Consider the following 22,071-nt stretch of genomic DNA (forward strand, 5'->3'; position numbering starts at 1 on the left):
CGCCCTGATGTCGAAAGATGACGCGAAAAGTTTACCGGAAATGACGTGTTTTCTGCGGTTGGTATTTCCTGACGGGTTTCCCTCTGTGGAGGAGGAAGGAGGGACTAACAGCGGTGTCAAACAGCTGAATTTAAGAGTGACACACCGGAAACCGCAACTTCACACTCCAACATTAATATAAAGTATTTTCTCAGTAAAACACCTGCAGTCTCAATGTAACTTTACAAAAGTAGCAGAAATAACCTCGTAAAAGCATTTTTTATGGAGAATTTGGTCAATGAAGCCAGTTTTCTTTCATTTCGCCTCTTAAGTAATTAATAAACAGTCATCTGAAGCAGGAAAATCTATATTTTGCTGCACAAACGTGCATTTTTCAGTAATTTTGTTGGAGAATCCACATATATTTCTCCTATATATTTCTTTAAGAGTCCATTTTTAAATCATATTGCTTGTTTTTAGTAGCCGAGCACCATCCTACAAACTGACCTTCTTTTACCTTGCACCCCTGCACACACAGTTTTATTTGCAAACCAGCTGCTGGTCGCTGTTTTCAGGACGAGGATGGAGGAAGAAGGCGGTGGAGCTTCTGTTATAAGTGGAGCATAATCTTATACTGGGAGTGGGGCGAGCTACCTGAGCTGTCTTTTCATAAAGTCTTGTTTTAAGATGACTTTATTCTTGTATTTGCTGGTATTTATTGTCAAAATTATCATTTAAATCCCTTGTTGTGTTTTTTATGTATACAAAGCTTATTCTTATCATTTTTATCTCTTGAATGATACCTGAATCTGTCAGGTGTAGACTTGACTTGAGAAGTCAATAATAAGATAAATATAATTAATTTAAGACTTGACTTGAGAAGTCAATAATAAGATAAATATAATTAATTTAAGGAAACACGCACGTGTGTAAACACGATGATACGTTTGTGGATCGTGCTTTTACTTTGAAGGGGTATACCGGAAGTTGAGCTTGCTTGCTAGCGTTAGCTTCCCGCTCGATGTGACAGAGGGCGGCGTAAGAGCTGATTTCAGACCGGTTTTACTGAGCAGGACGCCGGGCTTGTGAGCCCCTCGGATCTGCCTGATAAAGAAGAACACCGGAGTGTCACGTCAAGCCAAAGTGACACCGAATTCAGTGACTTAACAGGTAAGTATTTCTGTCAGTTTCGCGTTAGTTGTCGGGGGCTAAAGCTAATAACACTGTTAGCTTCCTCACCGTCACTGAGACACCAGTTCGTCCCATAATTTGTTTGAATGTCGAAATATTTGTGTCGAATCTGCCACAAATGTCCTCGAAGTGAAAGAAATGTTCGTTTCATTCCAATCACAGCAGAAATAACGCCTAAAAACGGAGGCGGGGACGTTTGTCCAACTCTGGGCTGTCAGTTTCGGGGAGAAGACTTCCAGTCGCGGGGGGGGTGGGAGACCCCGGAGCGGCTCGGTTCCACATCACCAACCGAAGCCGGCGGCGACGCGTCGCTCAGCGGATCCGCTGTTTTAAATCACCGCCGGGGCCCGGGTCACCCGGAGAGAGACCTCATGAATGGAAATCGGAACAACAGGTGGGCTCCTCAAACTAACCTCCGTGTGGCGTTCAGGTGCTGCTGCAGAAGCGACCCAGCCGTAAGAACCCGGATCGCATTCCCGGGATGTCCGTGGTTCACGCACGGAAACCAGTTTCACGGGTTTCTTTTGACGCCAGCGTCAGTCTTTGTCGGTTGTCAGAGGCAGGTGGTGATCCGGCCAGGTGTGGCTGAGGGCTGCCGGGAGTCCTGTCCGTTTGTCGGGCAGAACTCCGGAACCATGTCCGGTAGAGGCTCTTCACAGATTGCGTATTTCTGCTGGAAAACAGACAGTTTAGCTTCATCTGAGACTAACTTTGACATTTAAATTATTCTGCTGTCATCCTCAATTAAATGATCAGGCAATCTGAATTCTTTATAAATGTCCATCACAGCATCTCTGCCCTATAAAACAGCTTCTTTATTCTGATTATTAAGTCATTATGTAAAAATACGAGATTTCCATGAATATCAGACTGAAGAGAAGCAGAAAGGAGGAAATGTTTTGGCTTGAAATGAGCAGAGAAAGAGACCAAACGACCATAATTTATTTGGTCTTTCAGTCCCTACAAAGCGGTGTAAACACGTCCAATATGTGTCAACTCAGATTATTAAAGCTGTGCTGAAAACGGAGAACGATGGAGCTGCTTTGTTGTTCACATGATGAGATTATGAAGGTTTTTTTAAATGATCCGCGTTGGTTTTATGAAAAGAGACCAAAATAAACCAAAAGTTGTTGAGGAGATGGTGACAAGTGAGCACCAGCTGGGACTTTACTCTTGATTTCAAGGGATTTTGTCTCTTTTGAAGCAGCTAGAATCCAGTTATTATATCATAGTGACTGTAAAAAGCTTTTTATCAGCAGGTTAAGGGAAGTCTCATCACAGGTAACTGAACAAAAGTCCTGATTTATTTCTGTTTCCATCCAAAGAGCCAGACTTTTAATCTTTAAAGTGTCCTGATCAATACTCCTCCAGCTTCCTGAAGCTATTTCACAGTTTTTCTTTGACCCATTCAGGCAGAAAAAAGGCTCCTAACTCAAGGGATGAACCAGTGTTGTGTCGACACAGAACAGACAACTTAGCAAAGAAGCCATTTTAAACTGGATCTTTAGGCACTTTGTCACAGAGACACATCATTTGTTCCCATTTCTTTAGCTGCATCTATGAAAAACAGCAAAGAAAACACAGTTTGACAGACAGAAAATAGGATTTCTGCAGCAACAAGGTGATTCCCAAAGAGCTATTAGCTGAAAACTTGGCATATCTCAGCATGGTGTGCAGTGAGTCCTTAAAACATTTGAGGAAACTGGACAAGTGGAGGACAAAAGAAGAAGTGTCAGGCCTAAAAAACTATCTCCAGCAGATGAACAGGATCTGAAAGTGATGTCCTTAAGAAAGAGGAAAAAATCCAGCTGTGACCTGACAGGACCTGAGAGATGCATCTGGACCTTCAGCTGATCCATCTACTGTTGGCCCAAGCCTCATCAGAAATGGTCTCCATGGAAGGGTGGCTGTCAAGAAGCCGTTCTTAAGGAAGGGAAACAGGGAGAAAAGGCTGAGCTGTGCCAAATGACACAAGAAGTGGACTGAAAATCAGTGGCAACAGGTCTTATGGAGGGATGAATCCTCCCCAGAGCCCGGACCTCAACATTATTGAAGCAGTGTGGGATCATCTGACAGAGAACGGAACAAAAGGCAGCCCACATCCAAAGAAGAGCTTTGGGATGTCCTTCAAGAAGCCTGGAGAACTATTCCTGAAGACTCCTTAAAGAAATGACAGAAAGCTTGTCTCAGAGGGTTCAGGCTGTGTTGGAGAATAAAGGAGCTCAGACCAGAGATTCACTTTAAAGCTGCTGAGAACTGAGAAAAACTCTGTTTCTGCCTCAGATTCTGCGTTTATGTTCATGTTTGAACATTTTTCAGTGAATCTCTGCAGCTGCTTCCTGGTTGAATCGGGACTTTTGCATCATGCTGCCACTTAAACTTCTGAATATTTCTGTTAAACTTCTCTCCCAACGGTACATGCAGGTTATTATTGTTCCGTTCGTGGCGGCTCTCGTTAAATTTGTGACAGAAATAGCCTTGAAGATGCCCAAAGATGACTTTTTGGGTGGTTTAAAGTGTTTCTGTCTGCATTTTGTGAGAATTGAAAGCAGTGAGGTGGTTAAATGGGCTTGTTTTTAGCGTCTCGGTACCAGCTTTATGTGATGTCAGCTCTTTGGAAACCTGTGGGCTGAATGTCGCTCCTGTGTGGGCTGCTTCTGCTTGTGTGCCCTGTTTATATGTTGAAGCAGCCTGATAAGTGGCGATTAATCTCTCCGTTGTTGCTCAGGCTGCAGGAACCTTTGTGCTCTTGGATCGTTTCTGCTTCATTAGCTGTTATCTGTGCCGTTCTTGGCTCTGGACGTCTGATTCGTCCCCCTTTCCCTCCCGTTGGATCTGGACCTAATTTTAGCTCAGGTGAGGATAAATAAGACCAACGTGTGCACCTGTTTTCCTCCTCCTGTCAGCATGCCTTTCGTTGCCATGGTGAAGCTGCGACAACATGGGTGCTGTTGCGATGGTAATGGTTCAGGGGAGGAGGCGACCTCTGGGGATGCTTCGCCTCGTGACACATCCAGCACTGAGACGGCGTGCACGTCTGTGCATCCTCTGACTCACATTCGGTGGAAATTGTGGGGTTGTTTAGTCACTTCTTCACTTTCCAGTTCGTATCTCTGAAAGCTGATGTCAGATTAGCGCGGTATGCCGCTCGCCTACTTCTCCTCCCGCCCAGAAAAGGCCGAATCTGTGTCTTTAATCTGAAATGTCACGCCGCTCCGTGACCTTTGGCATCATCCTCGCGCTGCTGCGGGAATAACAGCTTCCAGTTTTGTCAGTTTAACATGAAGCAATGTTGTCCACCTTCAGCTCCAGCACTCGTCTTCTGCGCTTCCCTCCATCATAACCACTTCCTTCCTCTGGTTTGTCCTCATATCGAAGCTCGCAGCTTGTCTGGAGCAGTTTGACGCGGTTTTATGGTGTTTCAGGCTTTGTTGGAGCCGTTCTGGACGTTCAGTCTGAGAACAACGGCGGTCCTGAGCTGAACTGTAGAGGGAACTGTATCTCGCTTTAGAGACAGAAACGGATCTGTTTTGGCTGCTTGGAGGCAGCACAAGACGCTGTTTCGTGTGGCAGTCCTGGTCTATCATATCTTCATGTCTTTTTTCAGCAAAAAGCTCCACTATTTTCACCACGTAGCTGCAAACTTTGTCTGTGATTTGGCAGGAAGTGCACAGATGGGCTTTAAGCCGTTAGGTTACCACAAAGAACTGTCTGAGCTCTTATCAGAGTGAAAATGACTCTTCTTTGGGCACCACTTTAAGGTTGAGCGCAGGCAGCAGTTGAAGCACTTTGTGGCGTGGTGTGGGAGCCAGTGATGGTGCTTTTTGATGAAGTTTGGGTCCTGTTTGAGTTTGAGCAGTCAGCCTGCACTGAATCAGTATAAACACAAAAAGCTGCTGACGCCTTGTGAGTTTGAGTCCTCGTGCAGCGCTGAAATGTACGCTGGTGGTGGTACAGAAGAAGAAGAAGAAGAAGATCTGACCGAATTGCTCCCTTTCACTTTCACCCACCTGTGAAAGAGTAAAACCGATACTTTACTGGCTTGAAATGGTCCAAATGTCGACACATTAAAGGGAAATCCAGCGTTGAACAACTGGGGAAATACCGAAGGCAGGTTCTGTGATATGAAAGATAAGTTCTTAGTGAATAGTTTGATGAAAACGGTGTGAGTCATAAGCTCTTAACGAGTTAAGCAGAATGTGACTGTCCCTGCTGTGAAGTCTTCTTCTACAGTTCTAAAACGAACCTTAAAGTGGTTCTTTTTGACGTTTACGATGCGGTTTGAATTTGGATTTCTGACTGGATTTAATGCCTGTTTTTGGCTGCTCGCATCGGTCTACGGGGGAAATATCAGCTCCTCTTCGTCCATCTGTTGGCTGAACCAGCTGCTGTTCTCACGCTTCAAACAGCTGGTTAAAACCGGATATTGAGCCTTGCATAGAGCAGCAACCAGCTCCGAGAATTCATTACATTTATGTCTTCAAAAACCCAAAGAGAGACAACAGAATGATGAGCAAAAAGGTGGAGAAAGGTTCAAACAAAAGAGGATAAAACACTGGTTATGGGCGGGGTGGCAATTCAATTCAGTTTTATTTATATAGCGCCAGATTACAACAATTGTCATCTCAAGGCACTTAAGTAATATAGTCCAATTCAAGCCATTCATTGTAATCATAATCCAATTAATTCATATGGAGCCAATTCAAAAATAATATCTGAGCTAAGGAAACCAACAGATTGGACCGAAACTTGTCTTCAGTCCAATCTCCCGTCCTGAGCCTGAGGGACTGTGGAAAGGAACGACTCCCTTTAACAGGAAGAAACCTCTGGCAGAACCAGAACCAGGAAGAAACCTCTGGCAGAACCAGAACCAGGAAGAAACCTCTGGCAGAACCAGAACCAGGAAGAAACCTCTGGCAGAACCAGAACCAGAACCAGGAAGAAACCTCTGGCAGGACCAGAACCAGGAAGAAACCTCTGGCAGAACCAGGAAGAAACCTCTGGCAGAACCAGAACCAGGAAGAAACCTCTGGCAGAACCAGAACCAGAACCAGGAAGAAACCTCTGGCAGAACCAGAACCAGGAAGAAACCTCTGGCAGAACCAGGAAGAAACCTCTGGCAGAACCAGAACCAGGAAGAAACCTCTGGCAGAACCAGGAAGAAACCTCTGGCAGAACCAGACTCGGGAAGGAACCTCTGGCAGAACCAGGACCAGGAAGAAACCTCTGGCAGAACCAGAACCAGGAAGAAACCTCTGGCAGAACCAGAACCAGGAAGAAACCTCTGGCAGAACCAGGACCAGGAAAAAACCTCTGGCAGAACCAGAACCAGGAAGAAACCTCTGGCAGAACCAGGAAGAAACCTCTGGCAGAACCAGAACCAGGAAGAAACCTCTGGCAGAACCAGGAAGAAACCTCTGGCAGAACCAGACTCGGGAAGGAACCTCTGGCAGAACCAGGACCAGGAAGAAACCTCTGGCAGAACCAGAACCAGGAAGAAACCTCTGGCAGAACCAGAACCAGGAAGAAACCTCTGGCAGAACCAGGACCAGGAAAAAACCTCTGGCAGAACCAGAACCAGGAAGAAACCTCTGGCAGAACCAGGAAGAAACCTCTGGCAGAACCAGAACCAGGAAGAAACCTCTGGCAGAACCAGGAAGAAACCTCTGGCAGAACCAGAACCGGGAAGAAACCTCTGGCAGAACCAGGAAGAAACCTCTGGCAGAACCAGACTCGGGAAGGAACCTCTGGCAGAACCAGGACCAGGAAGAAACCTCTGGCAGAACCAGAACCAGGAAGAAACCTCTGGCAGAACCAGAACCAGGAAGAAACCTCTGGCAGAACCAGGAAGAAACCTCTGGCAGAACCAGAACCAGGAAGGAACCTCTGACAGAACCAGAACCAGGAAAAAACCTCTGGCAGAACCAGAACCAGGAAGAAACCTCTGACAGAACCAGAACCAGGAAGGAACCTCTGGCAGAACCAGAACCAGGAAGAAACCTCTGACAGAACCAGAACCAGGAAAAAACCTCTGGCAGAACCAGAACCAGGAAGAAACCTCTGGCAGAACCAGAACCAGGAAGAAACCTCTGACAGAACCAGGAAGAAACCTCTGGCAGAACCAGAACCAGGAAGAAATGTTTTTGTTTTTATTGTAGAGATGCAGGTTTCGATGTGGGAGGCAAAAAGAAAGTAAAATCAAGCTAATCAACGCTAAGCTAAGAGTAATCGCAGACATCCTATAAAGGCAGCCCATGAGCAGGAGAAAGCACTTTAAGGTGTTTGGGTCGGGATTATTTATCTGCATTATTCACAGATTTGAGTGTTTTTTCCTCTGCTCTGTGAGCAGAACTCTGCTTCCATCCTGATGAAATGAACCGGACTGAACCGTGAGATATTTCTCGAGTGAAGTAGAAATCTGAAGTTAAAGCTGAGTGGAAGTTGCCCAAACGTTCCTGATAAGCCGCTTTGCATTACTAAACATAAGAAAGATCAGACCATAGCTGACCCAACATGCCCCCCAGCTCCTGGTGCAGGCCATGGTCATCTCCCACCTTAACTACAGCAACGCTCTCCTAACTGGTCTCCTAACTGGTTTCCTAACTGGTTTCCTAACTGGTCTCCTAACTGGTTTCCTAACTGGCCTCCTAACTGGCCTCCTAACTGGTTTCCTAACTGGTTTCCTAACTGGTTTCCTAACTGGTCTCCTAACTGGTCTCCTAACTGGTCTCCTAACTGGTCTCCTAACTGGTCTCCTAACTGGTCTCCTAACTGGTCTCCTAACTGGTTTCCTAACTGGTTTCCTAACTGGTTTCCTAACTGGTTTCCTAACTGGTCTCCTAACTGGTCTCCTAACTGGTCTCCTAACTGGTCTCCTAACTGCTTTCCTAACTGGTCTCCTAACTGCTTTCCTAACTGGTCTCCTAACTGCTTTCCTAACTGGTCTCCTAACTGGTCTCCTAACTGGTCTCCTAACTGGTTTCCTAACTGGTCTCCTAACTGGCCTCCTTACTGGTCTCCTAACTGGCCTCCTTACTGGTTTCCTAACTGCTCTCCTAACTGCTCTCCTAACTGCTCTCCTAACTGCTCTCCTAACTGCTCTCCTAACTGCTCTCCTAACTGCTCTCCTAACTGCTCTCCTAACTGCTCTCCTAACTGGTCTCCTAACTGCTCTCCTAACTGGTCTCCTAACTGGTTTTCTAACTGGTCTCCTAACTGGTTTCCTAACTGGTTTCCTAACTGGTCTCCAGCCTGTGAAACCTCTGCAGATGCTCCAGAACGCGGCGGTGCGTCTGGTCTTGGATCAGCCTAAAAGAACACGTCCCCCCTCTGTTCATTGAGCTCCTCTGGCTGCCCTTAGCATCAGATCCAAGTCCCTGATGTTAGCTACAAAGAGCTTAATGGAACGGCTCCCATCTACTTGAATGCTCTTGCAAAGGCTTCTGTCCCAACTGGGTCCCTCCGTTGGTCCCAGGATTGTCGTCTAGCAGCTCCTACACCACGCCTAAGACAATCCAAACTCTGTTCATGTGTCGTCCCACGATGGTGGAATGACCTACCGAGCGCTACCAGAACAGGGGCGTCCCTGTCTATCTTCAAGAAGCTCCTGAAAACCCAGCTCTTCAGAGAGCATCTCCTATCCCAGCACTTACCTTGTACTTCCCTCCCCCCTCTATCTCTGCACTTTATCTTTCTGCACTTCCTTCTCTGCCTGCACCCTATCTCTACTCTGTCCCCTCTGACAGAGTCGGACTCCTGGGTTCCTTCTATGTAGTTTATTGTTAGCTTTTTATAAAGCTGTTATATCTTCATTTGTAAGTCGCTTTGGATAAAAGCGTCTGATAAATACAGAAATATAAACTCTATGCTTGACCGAATAGTTCATAACACATTTTTCTGCAGTTATTTCAGTTTTACTCTGACTTTAAGGTCAATATTGAGAATCCTGGCACACAAAAGAAAATCCTCGGTGCAAGTAGGACCCGAAAATTAGCCAAAATTCTACAAGAAAAGGTCACATTTTGTCTAAAAATGGATTTGTCAACCAACATTTCACAATGATGTGGTTGATGATGCGCCTTTATGACAACATCTGCACTGAAATGAACCAAATAACTGCTAAAAGGTGAATAATAAAGTCTTTCTGCACTTCCTTCTATGCCTGCACCCTATCTCTACTCTGTCCCCTCTGACAGAGTCGGACTCCTGGGTTCCTTCTATGTAGCTTATTGTTAGCTTTTTATAAAGCTGTTATATCTTCATTTGTAAGTCTCTTTGGATAAAAGCGTCTGATAAATACAGAAACATAAGGGTTCCTGGAGTTTCCATGACCTCAGACATGAATGAAAATACCTTTCCAAGGAGCTTAGTTTGGGTCGCTTACCTTTACTGAAATTTGAATACGCTCATATGAAAGTATCCAAACTAACCTGGAATACACAAATATGTCAAATTTATAGTAAAAATGCCATTTAATGAGTATTTTTGTCTCTACTGGTGCTGATGTAGGAGCCGTCGCAGCCCAAGCCCTGTTTTCCTCACCACGACGACCAGGCTATGGCACCATTGGAAAGCCCATCAAGCTCCTGGCCAACTGCTTCCAGGTGGAAATCCCAAAGATTGACGTCTACCTGTACGAGGTGGACATCAAGCCTGACAAATGTCCCCGGCGGGTCAACAGGTACCAGAGGAGACCGGAACTGGTGGTTCTGCCTGTGAACTCCTTTTTATCCCGGCTGGACCCGTTGTTAACTGTTAGGGGTGTGATTGGGGTGTTTCCAGGGAGGTGGTGGACACCATGGTGCAGCATTTCAAGGTGACCATCTTCGGTGACCGGCTGCCGGTTTACGATGGGAAGAAAAGCCTCTACACGGCCAGCCCACTTCCTGTCGCCACCAGTGGGGTGAGTTTCTGCCCCCGTGTGGTCAGCCTGGAACTGGAGTGGCGTTAAACAGCAGCTTTGAAAACCCGTTTGTCCTCCTCAGGTTGACCTGGATGTCACTCTGCCAGGTGAGGGGGGGAAGGACCGCCCCTTTAAAGTCACCATTAGGTTCGTGTCATTGGTCAGTTGGCACATGCTGCACGAAGTCCTGACGGGGCGCGGCGTTGCCGAGCCGATCGACCTGGACAAACCCATCAGCACCAACCCGATTCACGCCGTGGACGTTGTCCTGCGACACCTGCCCTCCATGAAGTGGGTCTCCTTAGAAACGCCTGCAGATTATATAGTGATAAACTCTTTTACAGATTGATATTTATGTTTAAAAAATGGAAAAAATCTTCACTGAAATCGCAGCTGTTTCCTGAAAAACTTTTTAAAAAGCTTCATTCCAGTTTTCAGGTGAAGATGAAACTTAAAGGTGACGTATTCTGACCTTTTTTAACAATTTGACACAACTTTCTGAGGTGAGATGAATGAGACAGGCTTCGGTCAAAATACCTGTTGGTTTATTTTACACATACAGTTACTCTATTGATCCCGGAGGGAAACAGTTAGCAGTTAGCTGTGAGTTAGCAGTTAGCTGTAAGTTGGCAGTTAGCTGTAAGTTAGCATGTAGCTGTAAGTTAGCAGTTAGCTGTAAGTTCGCAGTTAGCTGTAAGTTAGCAGTTAGCTGTAAGTTAGCAGTTAGCTGTAAATTGGCAGTTAGCTGTAAGTTAGCAGTTAGCTGTAAGTTAGCAGTTAGCTGTAAGTTGGCAGTTAGCTGTAAGTTAGCAGTTAGCTGTAAGTTAGCGTGTAGCTGTAAGTTAGCAGTTAGCTGCAAGTTGGCAGTTAGCTGCAAGTTGGCAGTTAGCTGCAAGTTGGCAGTTAGCTGCAAGTTGGCAGTTAGCTGCAAGTTGGCAGTTAGCTGTAAGTTAGCGTGTAGCTGTAAGTTGGCAGTTAGCTGTAAGTTAGCAGCAGATGCTAGCAAACAATGCTTTCTCATTAACAGCAGTTAGCTGTAAGTTAGCAGCAGATGCTAGCAAACAATGCTTTCTCATCAACAGTGATGGACCAAGCTGTAGATGTGCACAGCGTAACTCGTAGTAATGCATGTGAACCGTTAATTACTGCGTTTAAACATTTTGGATATATTAACCTCATTAAACAATTGTACCTGGAGACCTCCATCTTTATCAGAAGCATGCTGATAATGTAACGTTAACACACCGAGAGTGAGGAGCGGACCGGTGTTGTGTTGGAAACACACCTTAAACACAGCTGCAGGTTGTCTGAGTTACAGAACGGAACCGTTCAGCTAGAAAGCTTCAGCTAACAAAGTAATGTGGGAACAATAATGTTCATCTTTCAGAAAGGAGCAGCAGTAACTCCTTAGAAGTTGGTGTACGTCATCTTCATTAGCTAAGCTGTTAGCGTTAGCTGCTGCTAAAGGAAGAAATAAATCAGTAAATAAACCATGAGGAGTTATTTCTTCATTAGCTAAGCTGTTAGCGTTAGCTGCTGCTAAAGGAAGAAATAAATCAGTAAATAAACCATGAGGAGTTATTTCATTAGCTAAGCTGTTAGCGTTAGCTGCTGCTAAAGGAAGAAATAAATCAGTAAATAAACCATGAGTTATTTCATTAGCTAAGCTGTTAGCATTAGCTGCTGCTAATGGAAGAAATAAATCAGTAAATAAACCATGAGGAGTTATTTCTTCATTAGCTAAGCTGTTAGCGTTAGCTGCTGCTAAAGGAAGAAATAAATCAGTAAATAAACCATGAGGAGTTATTTCTCAGATGCTTCCATTTCCCTGCTCTGAAGTTCAGGCTCTGAGAGTTGGAACTGATCCTCTTTGTGGCTCAGTTCCTTCAGTCCAGCGTTGAACTGGACCAAGTTGTTAAAACAGTGGGATGAAAAGTGTTTGCTGCACATTCACAGTCTTTAGCTAACTCTGCTGGAACATTAGCCTCAGATATAGTTTATCCACTGGGCTCTTATATCCTCTGAGGCTGCTGCTGGATGGAAGATGCATGCTCCTCAGTGCAGCTGACAGCAGAACAGCTGGTTTTAGACATCAGGGCTTGTGTGATGCTGCCCCCTCAGACGTCTCTCATGTGTCCTCTGGTTCTGAACCAGGTACACCCCGGTGGGACGGTCCTTCTTTTCCTCCCCAGAGGAACCCTACGTCCACCCACTGGGAGGAGGAAGGGAGGTGTGGTTTGGATTCCATCAGTCAGTGCGGCCAGCCATGTGGAAGATGATGCTCAATATCGATGGTGAGTAAGAACTGTGACACAAGGGATGTTTTTAGGAAACATTTGACACGTTTGCTTTAAATGAGTGTTGAGAAGAGTTGAATCAGGTAGAAGTAAATAACCTGCATTCCACAACCTCTCCAGTTAACATGCAACCCATTGATTGGTGTCTCTAAATAATAATGTGAGGAGTAATGTATAAAATTCAGGACGATCTATTGGCAGAAATGGAATATAGCATTGTTAAGAATGAAAATTATTGTGGAAGAACACATTAAATATTCAGTGTGGATCGGGATCAAATCATAAAAAGAGCAAGAAGATCAAATAATTAATGAACCTCAGAGCTGCTGGATTTAGTTCCTCACAGTAACTGCATGAAATGCAGTTTGATTAACTGAATTCTGCTTTTAGAAACTCTGGAACCACAAGGAAACCTGCAGTCTGGGCCTATAGCAGCAGAATTATGGGATGTTTCAGGCTCCCTGAGCCATTCCTAACTATAAGCTTTATCAGAAAGGAAAGTTTCAGCCTGATCTTAAAGGTAGAGAGGGTGTCTGCTTCCTGAAGCCAAACTGGCAGCTGGTTCCACAGAGAGGGGCCTGATAACTGAAGGCTCTGCCTCCCATTCTGCTTTTAGGGGCCTGATAACTGAAGGCTCTGCCTCCCATTCTGCTTTTAGGGGCCTGATAACTGAAGGCTCTGCCTCCCATTCTGCTTTTAGGGGCCTGATAACTGAAGGCTCTGCCTCCCATTCTGCTTTTAGGGGCCTGATAACTGAAGGCTCTGCCTCCCATTCTGCTTTTAGGGGCCTGATAACTGAAGGCTCTGCCTCCCATTCTGCTTTTAGAAACTCTGGGAACCACAAGGAAACCTGCAGCCTGAGAGCAAAGTGCTCTGTTGGGGAAATATCCAACTGTGAGATCTTTAAGATGTGATGGAGCTCAGTCATTAAGAGCTTTATATGTGAGGAGAAGAAGCTTAAATTCTATTCTGAATTTAACAGGGAGCCAATGAAGAGAAGCTAAAACTGGAGAAACATGATCTCTGCTGTTAGATCTCATCAGAACTCTGGCTGCAGGGTTTTGGATCAGCTGGAGGCTTTTCAGAGAATCTGTGGGACAGAACAATAATAAGGAATTACAGTAGTTCAGTCCTGAAGGAACAGATGCATGGAGCAGCTTCTCTGCATCACCCTGAGACAGGATGTTCCTGATTTTAATGATATTATGAAGGTGAAAGAAGGCAGAAACCTGTTTATATGTGAGACAAGGTCAAATAAGTCAAAGGTTCCTCACTGTAGGACCAGAAGCTGAGGAACTAGCATCTGCTGCTCAGTTTGTGTTTGGATGTTATCCTGAGGATGAGCTACGTTTTTTGTCCTTTTTTTTAACCTCACACCTGGTCCTGTGTTGTTTCAGTGTCGGCCACAGCCTTCTATAAAGCCCAGCCAGTAATTCAGTTCATGTGTGAGGTCCTGGACATTCACAACATCGACGAGCAGCCGCGGCCGCTCACCGACTCCCACAGGGTCAAGTTCACCAAAGAGATCAAAGGTACGCCTGTTTAATGACGCACAGAAGCGTCTGGTGTGGAAGTTTAAACCTGTCACTCACACAGCATGTCCACGCAGGCCTTAAGGTGGAAGTGACGCACTGTGGCACCATGCGCAGGAAGTACCGCGTCTGCAACGTGACACGGCGCCCCGCCAGCCTGCAGACGTACGTTTCCATGCCGCAACGCTGCTCACGCACGGCCGCAACTGTTCGCCAGTAACGCAGATTGTCCATCCACAGATTTCCCCTTCAGCTGGAGAATGGACAGACTGTGGAGCGCACGGTGGCCCAGTACTTCAGAGAGAAGTACAGCCTGCAGCTGAAGTACCCCCACCTGCCCTGCCTGCAGGTGGGCCAGGAGCAGAAACACACCTACCTGCCGCTGGAGGTGAGCACTGAATCCTTTTAAATGCTTCCTACTGGCTTCCTTTAAACTCCACTCAGACGTTGCCAGTGAAGCTTTGACTTGAAATGCACCTTTTTTTTGCTCGGCCTCAGCCTTAAACTGCTTTCTGAACTGAAGCCTTGTGTTGTGCCCACCTTTAAGGCTCTTACAGTCACAGTAACTCACAAACGCCTCATGAAGAAGTCGTGCTGTCTCTGTGTTTTCTGAGCTGCAGAATCAGTCCTGTCTGCAGCTCTGCTCCTGTGGAAACTCAGATGTTGCAGCTGTGATTGGCTCATGGAGGCAGCGCTTGGTTTGCATTTTAAATATCAGACGCTCATTATTGGTTTTATTGTAGAAACATTCGGTTAATTGAGCAGCCGGAATTGCTTTTCTTCTGACACAGAAGAAAAGCTGTGTCCCTGGACACAACTTTGTCCAGGGACTGGATAGTTTAGTGGTATGACTGCCACCTTTCATGTAGGAGATCTGGGTTCAAATCCCCTGCATGAAAGGTACTGTCTCCAGTAGGGGTCCTTAGGCAAGTTGCTTTGGATAAAGTTCAGTTCAGTTCAGTTCAGTTCAACGCTGGACTGCTGACCTCACAACAGGGCTGAGCCACTGTGCCAATAAGAGAAATAAGGGCCTAAAAAGCACAGTATGTCCCCTTTAACCTCATGCACACCTCCAGGTGTCCAGGTCTTGCCACAGGTGTTTATAGTCGGCCTTAAAGTGGAAGTGGTATCATTGCCACCTTTCATGTAGGATACCAGGGTTCAAATCCCCTGCATGAAAGGTATTACCACCAGTAGGGGTCCTTAGGCAAGGCCCCCTTACCCTACATGCCTACCTGTAAGTTGCTTTGGATAAAAGCTTCTGCTAAATGCAGAAACAGTTCAACGCTGGACTGCTGACCTCACCAAACTGACGGGGTGGAGCACCTGCTGAAAGCAGGGCTGAGCCACTGTGCATGCATCTCAATAAGAGAAAAAAGGGCCTAAAAAGCACACTATGTCCCCTTTAACCTCAGCGTGGTGTAACGGCTCGTCCTGGCTGTCCCATGCACACCTCCAGGTGTCCACAGGTGTTTATAGTCAGAGGCTGTCGGTGTAAATGCAGGAAGTGGATAGTGGTAGGTATGATTGCTACCTTTCGTGTGGAAATCCCCTGCATGAAAGGTACTCCAGTAGGTACTCCAGTAGGGGTCCTTAGGCAAGGCCCCCTTACCCTATCTGCCTACCTGTAAGTCGCTTTGGATACAAGCGTCTGCTAAATGCATAAACATAACATAAACATCCGAATGAGGAGGTTAAGTTTAGGTAGAAAAGTCAACTTGGACTCATCTTCAGGGAAAAAGACGTGTTATAAGGTTGCATAATTATCCCTCTGAGTGACCGACCCTCAGTCACCTGTTGACTTATCAGAGAGATAAAGACGGGTCGCCTCCCTTCACGCCACATTCTCACACACGGGCAGCTTCCATCTCACCCGCCGCTGTCATGACGAGAAGAAGTCTGATGACCAGCCTGAGTTCTGCTTTTTCTTCCTGCAGGTGTGCAACATAGTTGCCGGTCAGCGCTGCATCAAGAAGCTGACGGATAACCAGACGTCGACCATGATCAAAGCGACCGCTCGCTCTGCTCCTGACAGGCAGGAGGAGATCAGCCGGCTGGTGAGTGCCCTGCGCGAGGAGGCGTGTCGGCGCTAAGCGTTTCCCCCTCCTCCGTTTACAGAAGAGCGTTTTCTCCCTCTCAGGTGAGGAGCGCAAACTACGAGGCCGACCCGTTCGTGCAGGAGTTTCAGTTCCGCGTGCGTGATGAGATGGCTCAGGTGACGGGCCGCGTCCTGCCGGCCCCCATGCTGCAGTATGGCGGCAGGGTGAGCTCTGAACCCTTTATGGTACATTTCCTTTTAAATCACGCTTCATACGCATGTCTGAGTGTTTAAATCTCACCTTCATTCTGTAGGTTTTGTCAGTTTTGCCTCGATGGTTCATAGATTTTTACTGAGGTGTGAAACCCTGAGATTTACATGTTTACCTGCAGCTCATCTGTTCTTCTCTGATTATTCACTTTTTCACACTTAAACACGCAGCTGCTATTGCCAGAAGTCATCCAGAGTTTTACTTTATTTGGCTTCATTTTCATCTAAATGTGTTTTTGTTTTGTAATGCAGCCCAAAAAAGTAGATCCTCTTTCATTGATCAGGTTTTACGTTTCAGGACATCATAAAAAGAAAAAAAACGTGTCAGTATCTAATGAACAAAAACTGAAACAAAACACAGAAGTGAAAAACTAAGTGAACCCTCACTGCTTCCACAGGAACTAAGAGGGTAAGAAGCAGCCAGGAGCTGCTGATCAATGCTCTGATTAACTGATCAATGCTCTGATTAACTGATCCTCAGTCAGTGTGAGCAGCTCTATAAAAGCAGGAGTTCTGTCAGTTTAACACGATGCCAAGGAGGAAAGACACCAGCAATGATCTCAGAGAAGCAGCTGCTGCTGCCCATCAGTCTGGGAAGGGTTATAAGGCCATTTCCAGACTATCTGGAGTCCATCATTCTACAGAGAGAAAGATTATTCACAAGTGGAAAACATTCAGGACAGCTGTCAATCTTCCCAGGAGTGGACGTCCCAGCAAGTTCACCCCAAGGTGAAGAAGCCCAGAGCTACATCTCAGACTCTACAGGCCTCAGTTAGCATGCTAAAGGTTAAAGGTCACCCCAAGGTGAAAAAGCCCAGAGCTACATCTCAGACTCTACAGGCCTCAGTTAGCATGTTAAAGGTTAAAGGTCACCCCAAGGTGAAAAAGCCCAGAGCTACATCTCAGACTCCACAGGCCTCAGTTAGCATGCTAAAGGTTAAAGGTCACCCCAAGGTGAAGAAGCCCAGAGCTACATCTCAGACTCTACAGGCCTCAGTTAGCATGTTAAAGGTTAAAGGTCACCCCAAGGTGAAAAAGCCCAGAGCTACATCTCAGACTCTACAGGCCTCAGTTAGCATGCTAAAGGTTAAAGGTCATGGCAGCACAGTTAGAAAAAGACTGAACAAGGACGGCTTGTTTGGAAGGGCTGCAGGAGAAAGCCTCTTCTCCCTAAAAAGAACATGGCAGCACAGCTTAGGTTTGCAAAGCTGCATCTGAACAAAGCTCAAGACTTCTGGAACAATGTCCTTTGGACAGACCAGAGCAAAGTGGAGATGTTTGGTCCTAATGCACAGCAGCACGTTTGGAGGAAACCAAACACAGCATATCAGCACAAACACCTCATACCAGCTGTCAAGCACGGTGGTGGAGGGCTGATGATCTGGGCTGGTTCTGCAGCCACAGGACCTGGGCACCTTGCAGTCATTGAGTCCACCATGAACTCCTCTGGATACCAAAGTATTCTAGAGTCAAATGTGAGGCCATCTGTCCCACAGCTAAAGCTGGGCTGAAACTGGCTCATCAACAGGACAAAGATCCCAAACACAGCAGCAGATCTACAGCAGAATGTGGGAAAAAGAACAGAATCAAGGTGTTGGCTCTTATTATGTCCTGATACGTAAAATCTTACTTATAAGAGGCTGTACTTTCTTTCTTTTTATGACTGAACATGCATGTCCATCAGCTGTGACATTAGATAATCAGCTGATTTTGAGCTTCCACCTGCTGGCTGACGCCTTTGAACGCGCACGTTGTCTGTTTGTCTGTGGCTGCCGGCCCAGCAGATCAACCCTGCACTGTCTTTGCAGAACCGCACGGTGGCCACGCCCAGCCACGGCGTGTGGGACATGAGGGGGAAGCAGTTTCACACCGGAGTGGAGATCAAGATGTGGGCCATCGCCTGCTTCGCCACACAGAGGCAGTGCAGAGAGGAGATCCTCAAGTGAGCACTCAAGCCCTTATTACTGCATAGATGCACCTTAACAAAGTGAAATTAAAGCCCCCTTTTCTATAAAAGTGGTTCCAGCTTTAATTTGGAACCCAGAAAAGTCTTTAATGAGCCAGAAATGATGAAGGGACTGTACTTATATTGGACTTTTCTAGTCTAGTCGATCACTCAAAGAGCTTTTACACCACATATGTCAAAGTCCGGTCCTGGAGGGCCGCTGTCCTGCAGGTTTTAGATGTTTCCCTGCTTCAACACACCTGATTCAGATTAAATGGATCTCTTCCAAAGATTATTAAGTTCTGCACAAGTCTGCTAATGAGGCATTGATCTGATTCAGCTGCGTTGAAGCAGGGAAACATCTAAAACCTGCCGGACAGCGGCCCTCCAGGACCGGAGTTTAACATCCCTGTTTTACACCATCAATAAGCCACATTCATGCAGCACATCTTAAACCTGGCCATAAACTACACGGTTTTCAAGCGATTTAAGAGTTTTAAATCCGAGTCAGAATGAAATCGGGAAGAATCTCACGAGTTGTGGCGCTCTGTGATCTTAGTAGTTCTTAGTGTGAGGTCATAAAACTGTTTTAAAGGCTGTTTTAAGGCCGTCTTTCTCACATCTTGAAGCTACAGCAAAATCAAACGCGTTCTGTGACTCGTTCTGCATTTTTCAGCCAAACAGGAAGCGGGGGAAGCTGTGGCTGAGAGTAACCATGGCGATGAGGGTAAAAACGTACGGTTCAGTTGGAGCAGCAGCTAATCTGCATTGTGGAAACGGTCTCTACGATGTTTCCTCTGCAGTTAAAAGTGCAAAAAAAAAGCTGCTTCACAGGTGCATGATGGGAAATAACCTCAGAAAAATCTAGTTGAGGCCCTACAAATGGGGAGAATAAGTCTCCTTTAAAGGTTTCACCAACAGATTTGAGTGGAAAACTGCTGTTAATCGTCAGGATTGTCCTCCTCTTTGGAGCTGTAGCGTGACCTCCATGTTTGTTTCCACTCAGGAGCTTCACCGACCAGCTGCGGAAGATCTCAAAGGATGCCGGGATGCCCATCCAAGGCCAGCCTTGTTTCTGTAAATACGCCCAGGGAGCCGACAGCGTGGAGCCGATGTTCAGGCACCTGAAGAACACCTACGCCGGGCTGCAGCTCATCATTGTAATCCTGCCTGGCAAAACTCCCGTTTATGGTACAGAAACTGACCTCCGATACCTCAGAGTAAAACGCACTGAAAGATGTTCTCAAACCTCTGAAATATAAAAAAAACAGCCTCACTTCAGCCATGTGACAGGAAGCAGTGAGTCTGTATCTGACCTCTGACCCACAGCGGAGGTGAAACGGGTCGGAGACACGCTCCTCGGCATGGCCACCCAGTGTGTGCAGGTGAAGAACGTGGTGAAGACCTCCCCTCAGACGCTGTCCAACCTCTGCCTCAAGATCAACGTCAAACTGGGAGGAATCAACAACATCCTGGTGCCACACCAGCGGTAAAAGCCCTCCGTGTTCCCTCCTGACTCTCGCTTTGATCTCTCTGCTCGTCTGAAGAATTATAAACTCGTGTCTTGTCAAATTTCCCCGCAGACCGTCTGTGTTCCAGCAGCCCATCATCTTCCTCGGGGCAGACGTCACTCACCCTCCAGCCGGAGATGGCAAAAAGCCGTCTATTGCAGCGGTGAGACTTTACTTCAATAAAATATGTCTGGTTCTGTTCTCTCCTGTGGAGATCCATAACTCCCAGCAGCCATTTTGGTACAGATGTTAGCATCAGTTAGCGTCAGTTAGCCTTAGTTGGCATCAGTTAGCTTCTATTAGCATCAGTTAGTGTCAGTTAGCTTCTATTAGCCTCAGTCAGTCTCAGTTAGCCCCAGTTAGCATCATTTAGCCTCAGTCAGCCTCAGTCAGCCTCAGTCAGCCTCAGTCTGCCTCAGTCTGCCTCAGTCAGCCTCAGTTAGCATCATTTATCCTCAGTCAGTCTCAGTTAGCATCATTTAGCCTCAGTCTGCCTCAGTCTGCCTCAGTCTGCCTCAGTCTGCCTCAGTCTGCCTCAGTCTGCCTCAGTTAGCCTCAGTCTGCCTCAGTCTGCCTCAGTCTGCCTCAGTTAGCCTCAGTCTGCCTCAGTCTGCCTCAGTTAGCCTCAGTCTGCCTCAGTCTGCCTCAGTCTGCCTCAGTTAGCCTCAGTCTGCCTCAGTCTGCCTCAGTCTGCCTCAGTCTGCCTCAGTCTGCCTCAGTTAGCCTCAGTCTGCCTCAGTCTGCCTCAGTCTGCCTCAGTCTGCCTCAGTTAGCCTCAGTCTGCCTCAGTCTGCCTCAGTCTGCCTCAGTCTGCCTCAGTCTGCCTCAGTTAGCCTCAGTCTGCCTCAGTCTGCCTCAGTCTGCCTCAGTTAGCCTCAGTCTGCCTCAGTCTGCCTCAGTTAGCCTCAGTCTGCCTCAGTCTGCCTCAGTCTGCCTCAGTCAGCCTCAGTCTGCCTCAGTCTGCCTCAGTCTGCCTCAGTCAGCCTCAGTCTGCCTCAGTCTGCCTCAGTCAGCCTCAGTCTGCCTCAGTTAGCCTCAGTTAGCCTCAGTTAGCCTCAGTCTGCCTCAGTTAGCCTCAGTTAGCCTCAGTCTGCCTCAGTCAGCCTCAGTCAGCCTCAGTCAGCCTCAGTCTGCCTCAGTCTGCCTCAGTCTGCCTCAGTCAGCCTCAGTCTGCCTCAGTCTGCCTCAGTCTGCCTCAGTCTGCCTCAGTCAGCCTCAGTCAGCCTCAGTCAGCCTCAGTCAGTCTCAGTCAGTCTCAGTTTGCCTCAGTCAGCCTCAGTCAGCCTCAGTTAGCCTCAGTCAGCCTCAGTTAGCCTCAGTCAGTCTCAGTTTGCCTCAGTTAGCCTCAGTCAGTCTCAGTTAGCCTCAGTCTGCCTCAGTCTGCCTCAGTCAGCCTCAGTCTGCCTCAGTCTGCCTCAGTCTGCCTCAGTTAGCCTCAGTCTGCCTCAGTTAGCCTCAGTTAGCCTCAGTCTGCCTCAGTTAGCATCATTTATCCTCAGTCAGTCTCAGTTAGCATCATTTAGCCTCAGTCTGCCTCAGTCTGCCTCAGTTAGCCTCAGTTAGCCTCAGTCTGCCTCAGTTAGCATCATTTATCCTCAGTCAGTCTCAGTTAGCATCATTTAGCCTCAGTCTGCCTCAGTTAGCCTCAGTCTGCCTCAGTTAGCCTCAGTCTGCCTCAGTTAGCCTCAGTTAGCCTCAGTTAGCCTCAGTCTGCCTCAGTCTGCCTCAGTCTGCCTCAGTTAGCCTCAGTCTGCCTCAGTTAGCCTCAGTCTGCCTCAGTTAGCCTCAGTTAGCCTCAGTCTGCCTCAGTCAGCCTCAGTCAGCCTCAGTCTGCCTCAGTCTGCCTCAGTCAGCCTCAGTCAGCCTCAGTCAGCCTCAGTCAGCCTCAGTCAGCCTCAGTCTTCCTCAGTCAGCCTCAGTCTGCCTCAGTCAGCCTCAGTCTGCCTCAGTCTGCCTCAGTCAGCCTCAGTCTGCCTCAGTCAGCCTCAGTCTGCCTCAGTTAGCCTCAGTTAGCCTCAGTCAGCCTCAGTCAGTCTCAGTTTGCCTCAGTCTGCCTCAGTCTGCCTCAGTCTGCCTCAGTCTGCCTCAGTCTGCCTCAGTCTGCCTCAGTCTGCCTCAGTCTGCCTCAGTCAGCCTCAGTCTGCCTCAGTTAGCCTCAGTCAGCCTCAGTTAGCATCATTTATCCTCAGTCAGTCTCAGTTAGCATCATTTAGCCTCAGTCTGCCTCAGTCTGCCTCAGTTAGCCTCAGTTAGCCTCAGTCTGCCTCAGTCTGCCTCAGTCTGCCTCAGTCTGCCTCAGTCTGCCTCAGTTAGCCTCAGTTAGCCTCAGTCTGCCTCAGTCTGCCTCAGTCAGCCTCAGTCAGCCTCAGTCTGCCTCAGTCTGCCTCAGTCTGCCTCAGTCTGCCT

General features: G+C 47.2%; 1 protein-coding gene across 1 annotated transcript in view; it reads left to right on the forward strand.

Moving 5' to 3' along the window:
- Positions 1-990: 990 nt before the first annotated feature.
- Positions 991-22,071, forward strand: part of ago3b (argonaute RISC catalytic component 3b) — a 30,815-nt gene continuing 9,734 nt past the window's right edge. The window contains exons 1-15 of the mRNA XM_072370261.1: positions 991-1,149; positions 1,333-1,564; positions 9,679-9,850; positions 9,952-10,072; positions 10,155-10,363; positions 12,227-12,366; positions 13,767-13,901; positions 13,979-14,066; positions 14,142-14,289; positions 15,839-15,958; positions 16,042-16,185; positions 18,018-18,151; positions 19,161-19,345; positions 19,484-19,643; positions 19,738-19,828. Of these exons, the coding sequence (XP_072226362.1) occupies positions 1,546-1,564; positions 9,679-9,850; positions 9,952-10,072; positions 10,155-10,363; positions 12,227-12,366; positions 13,767-13,901; positions 13,979-14,066; positions 14,142-14,289; positions 15,839-15,958; positions 16,042-16,185; positions 18,018-18,151; positions 19,161-19,345; positions 19,484-19,643; positions 19,738-19,828 (1,866 nt within the window). The 5' untranslated portion in view covers positions 991-1,149; positions 1,333-1,545. The remainder of the gene's footprint in view (positions 1,150-1,332; positions 1,565-9,678; positions 9,851-9,951; positions 10,073-10,154; positions 10,364-12,226; positions 12,367-13,766; positions 13,902-13,978; positions 14,067-14,141; positions 14,290-15,838; positions 15,959-16,041; positions 16,186-18,017; positions 18,152-19,160; positions 19,346-19,483; positions 19,644-19,737; positions 19,829-22,071) is intronic.

Source organism: Leuresthes tenuis, unplaced genomic scaffold (genome assembly GCF_036924035.1).
Source record: "Leuresthes tenuis unplaced genomic scaffold, fLeuTen1.0.hap1 SCAF_18, whole genome shotgun sequence".
Classification (NCBI taxonomy): domain Eukaryota; kingdom Metazoa; phylum Chordata; class Actinopteri; order Atheriniformes; family Atherinopsidae; genus Leuresthes; species Leuresthes tenuis.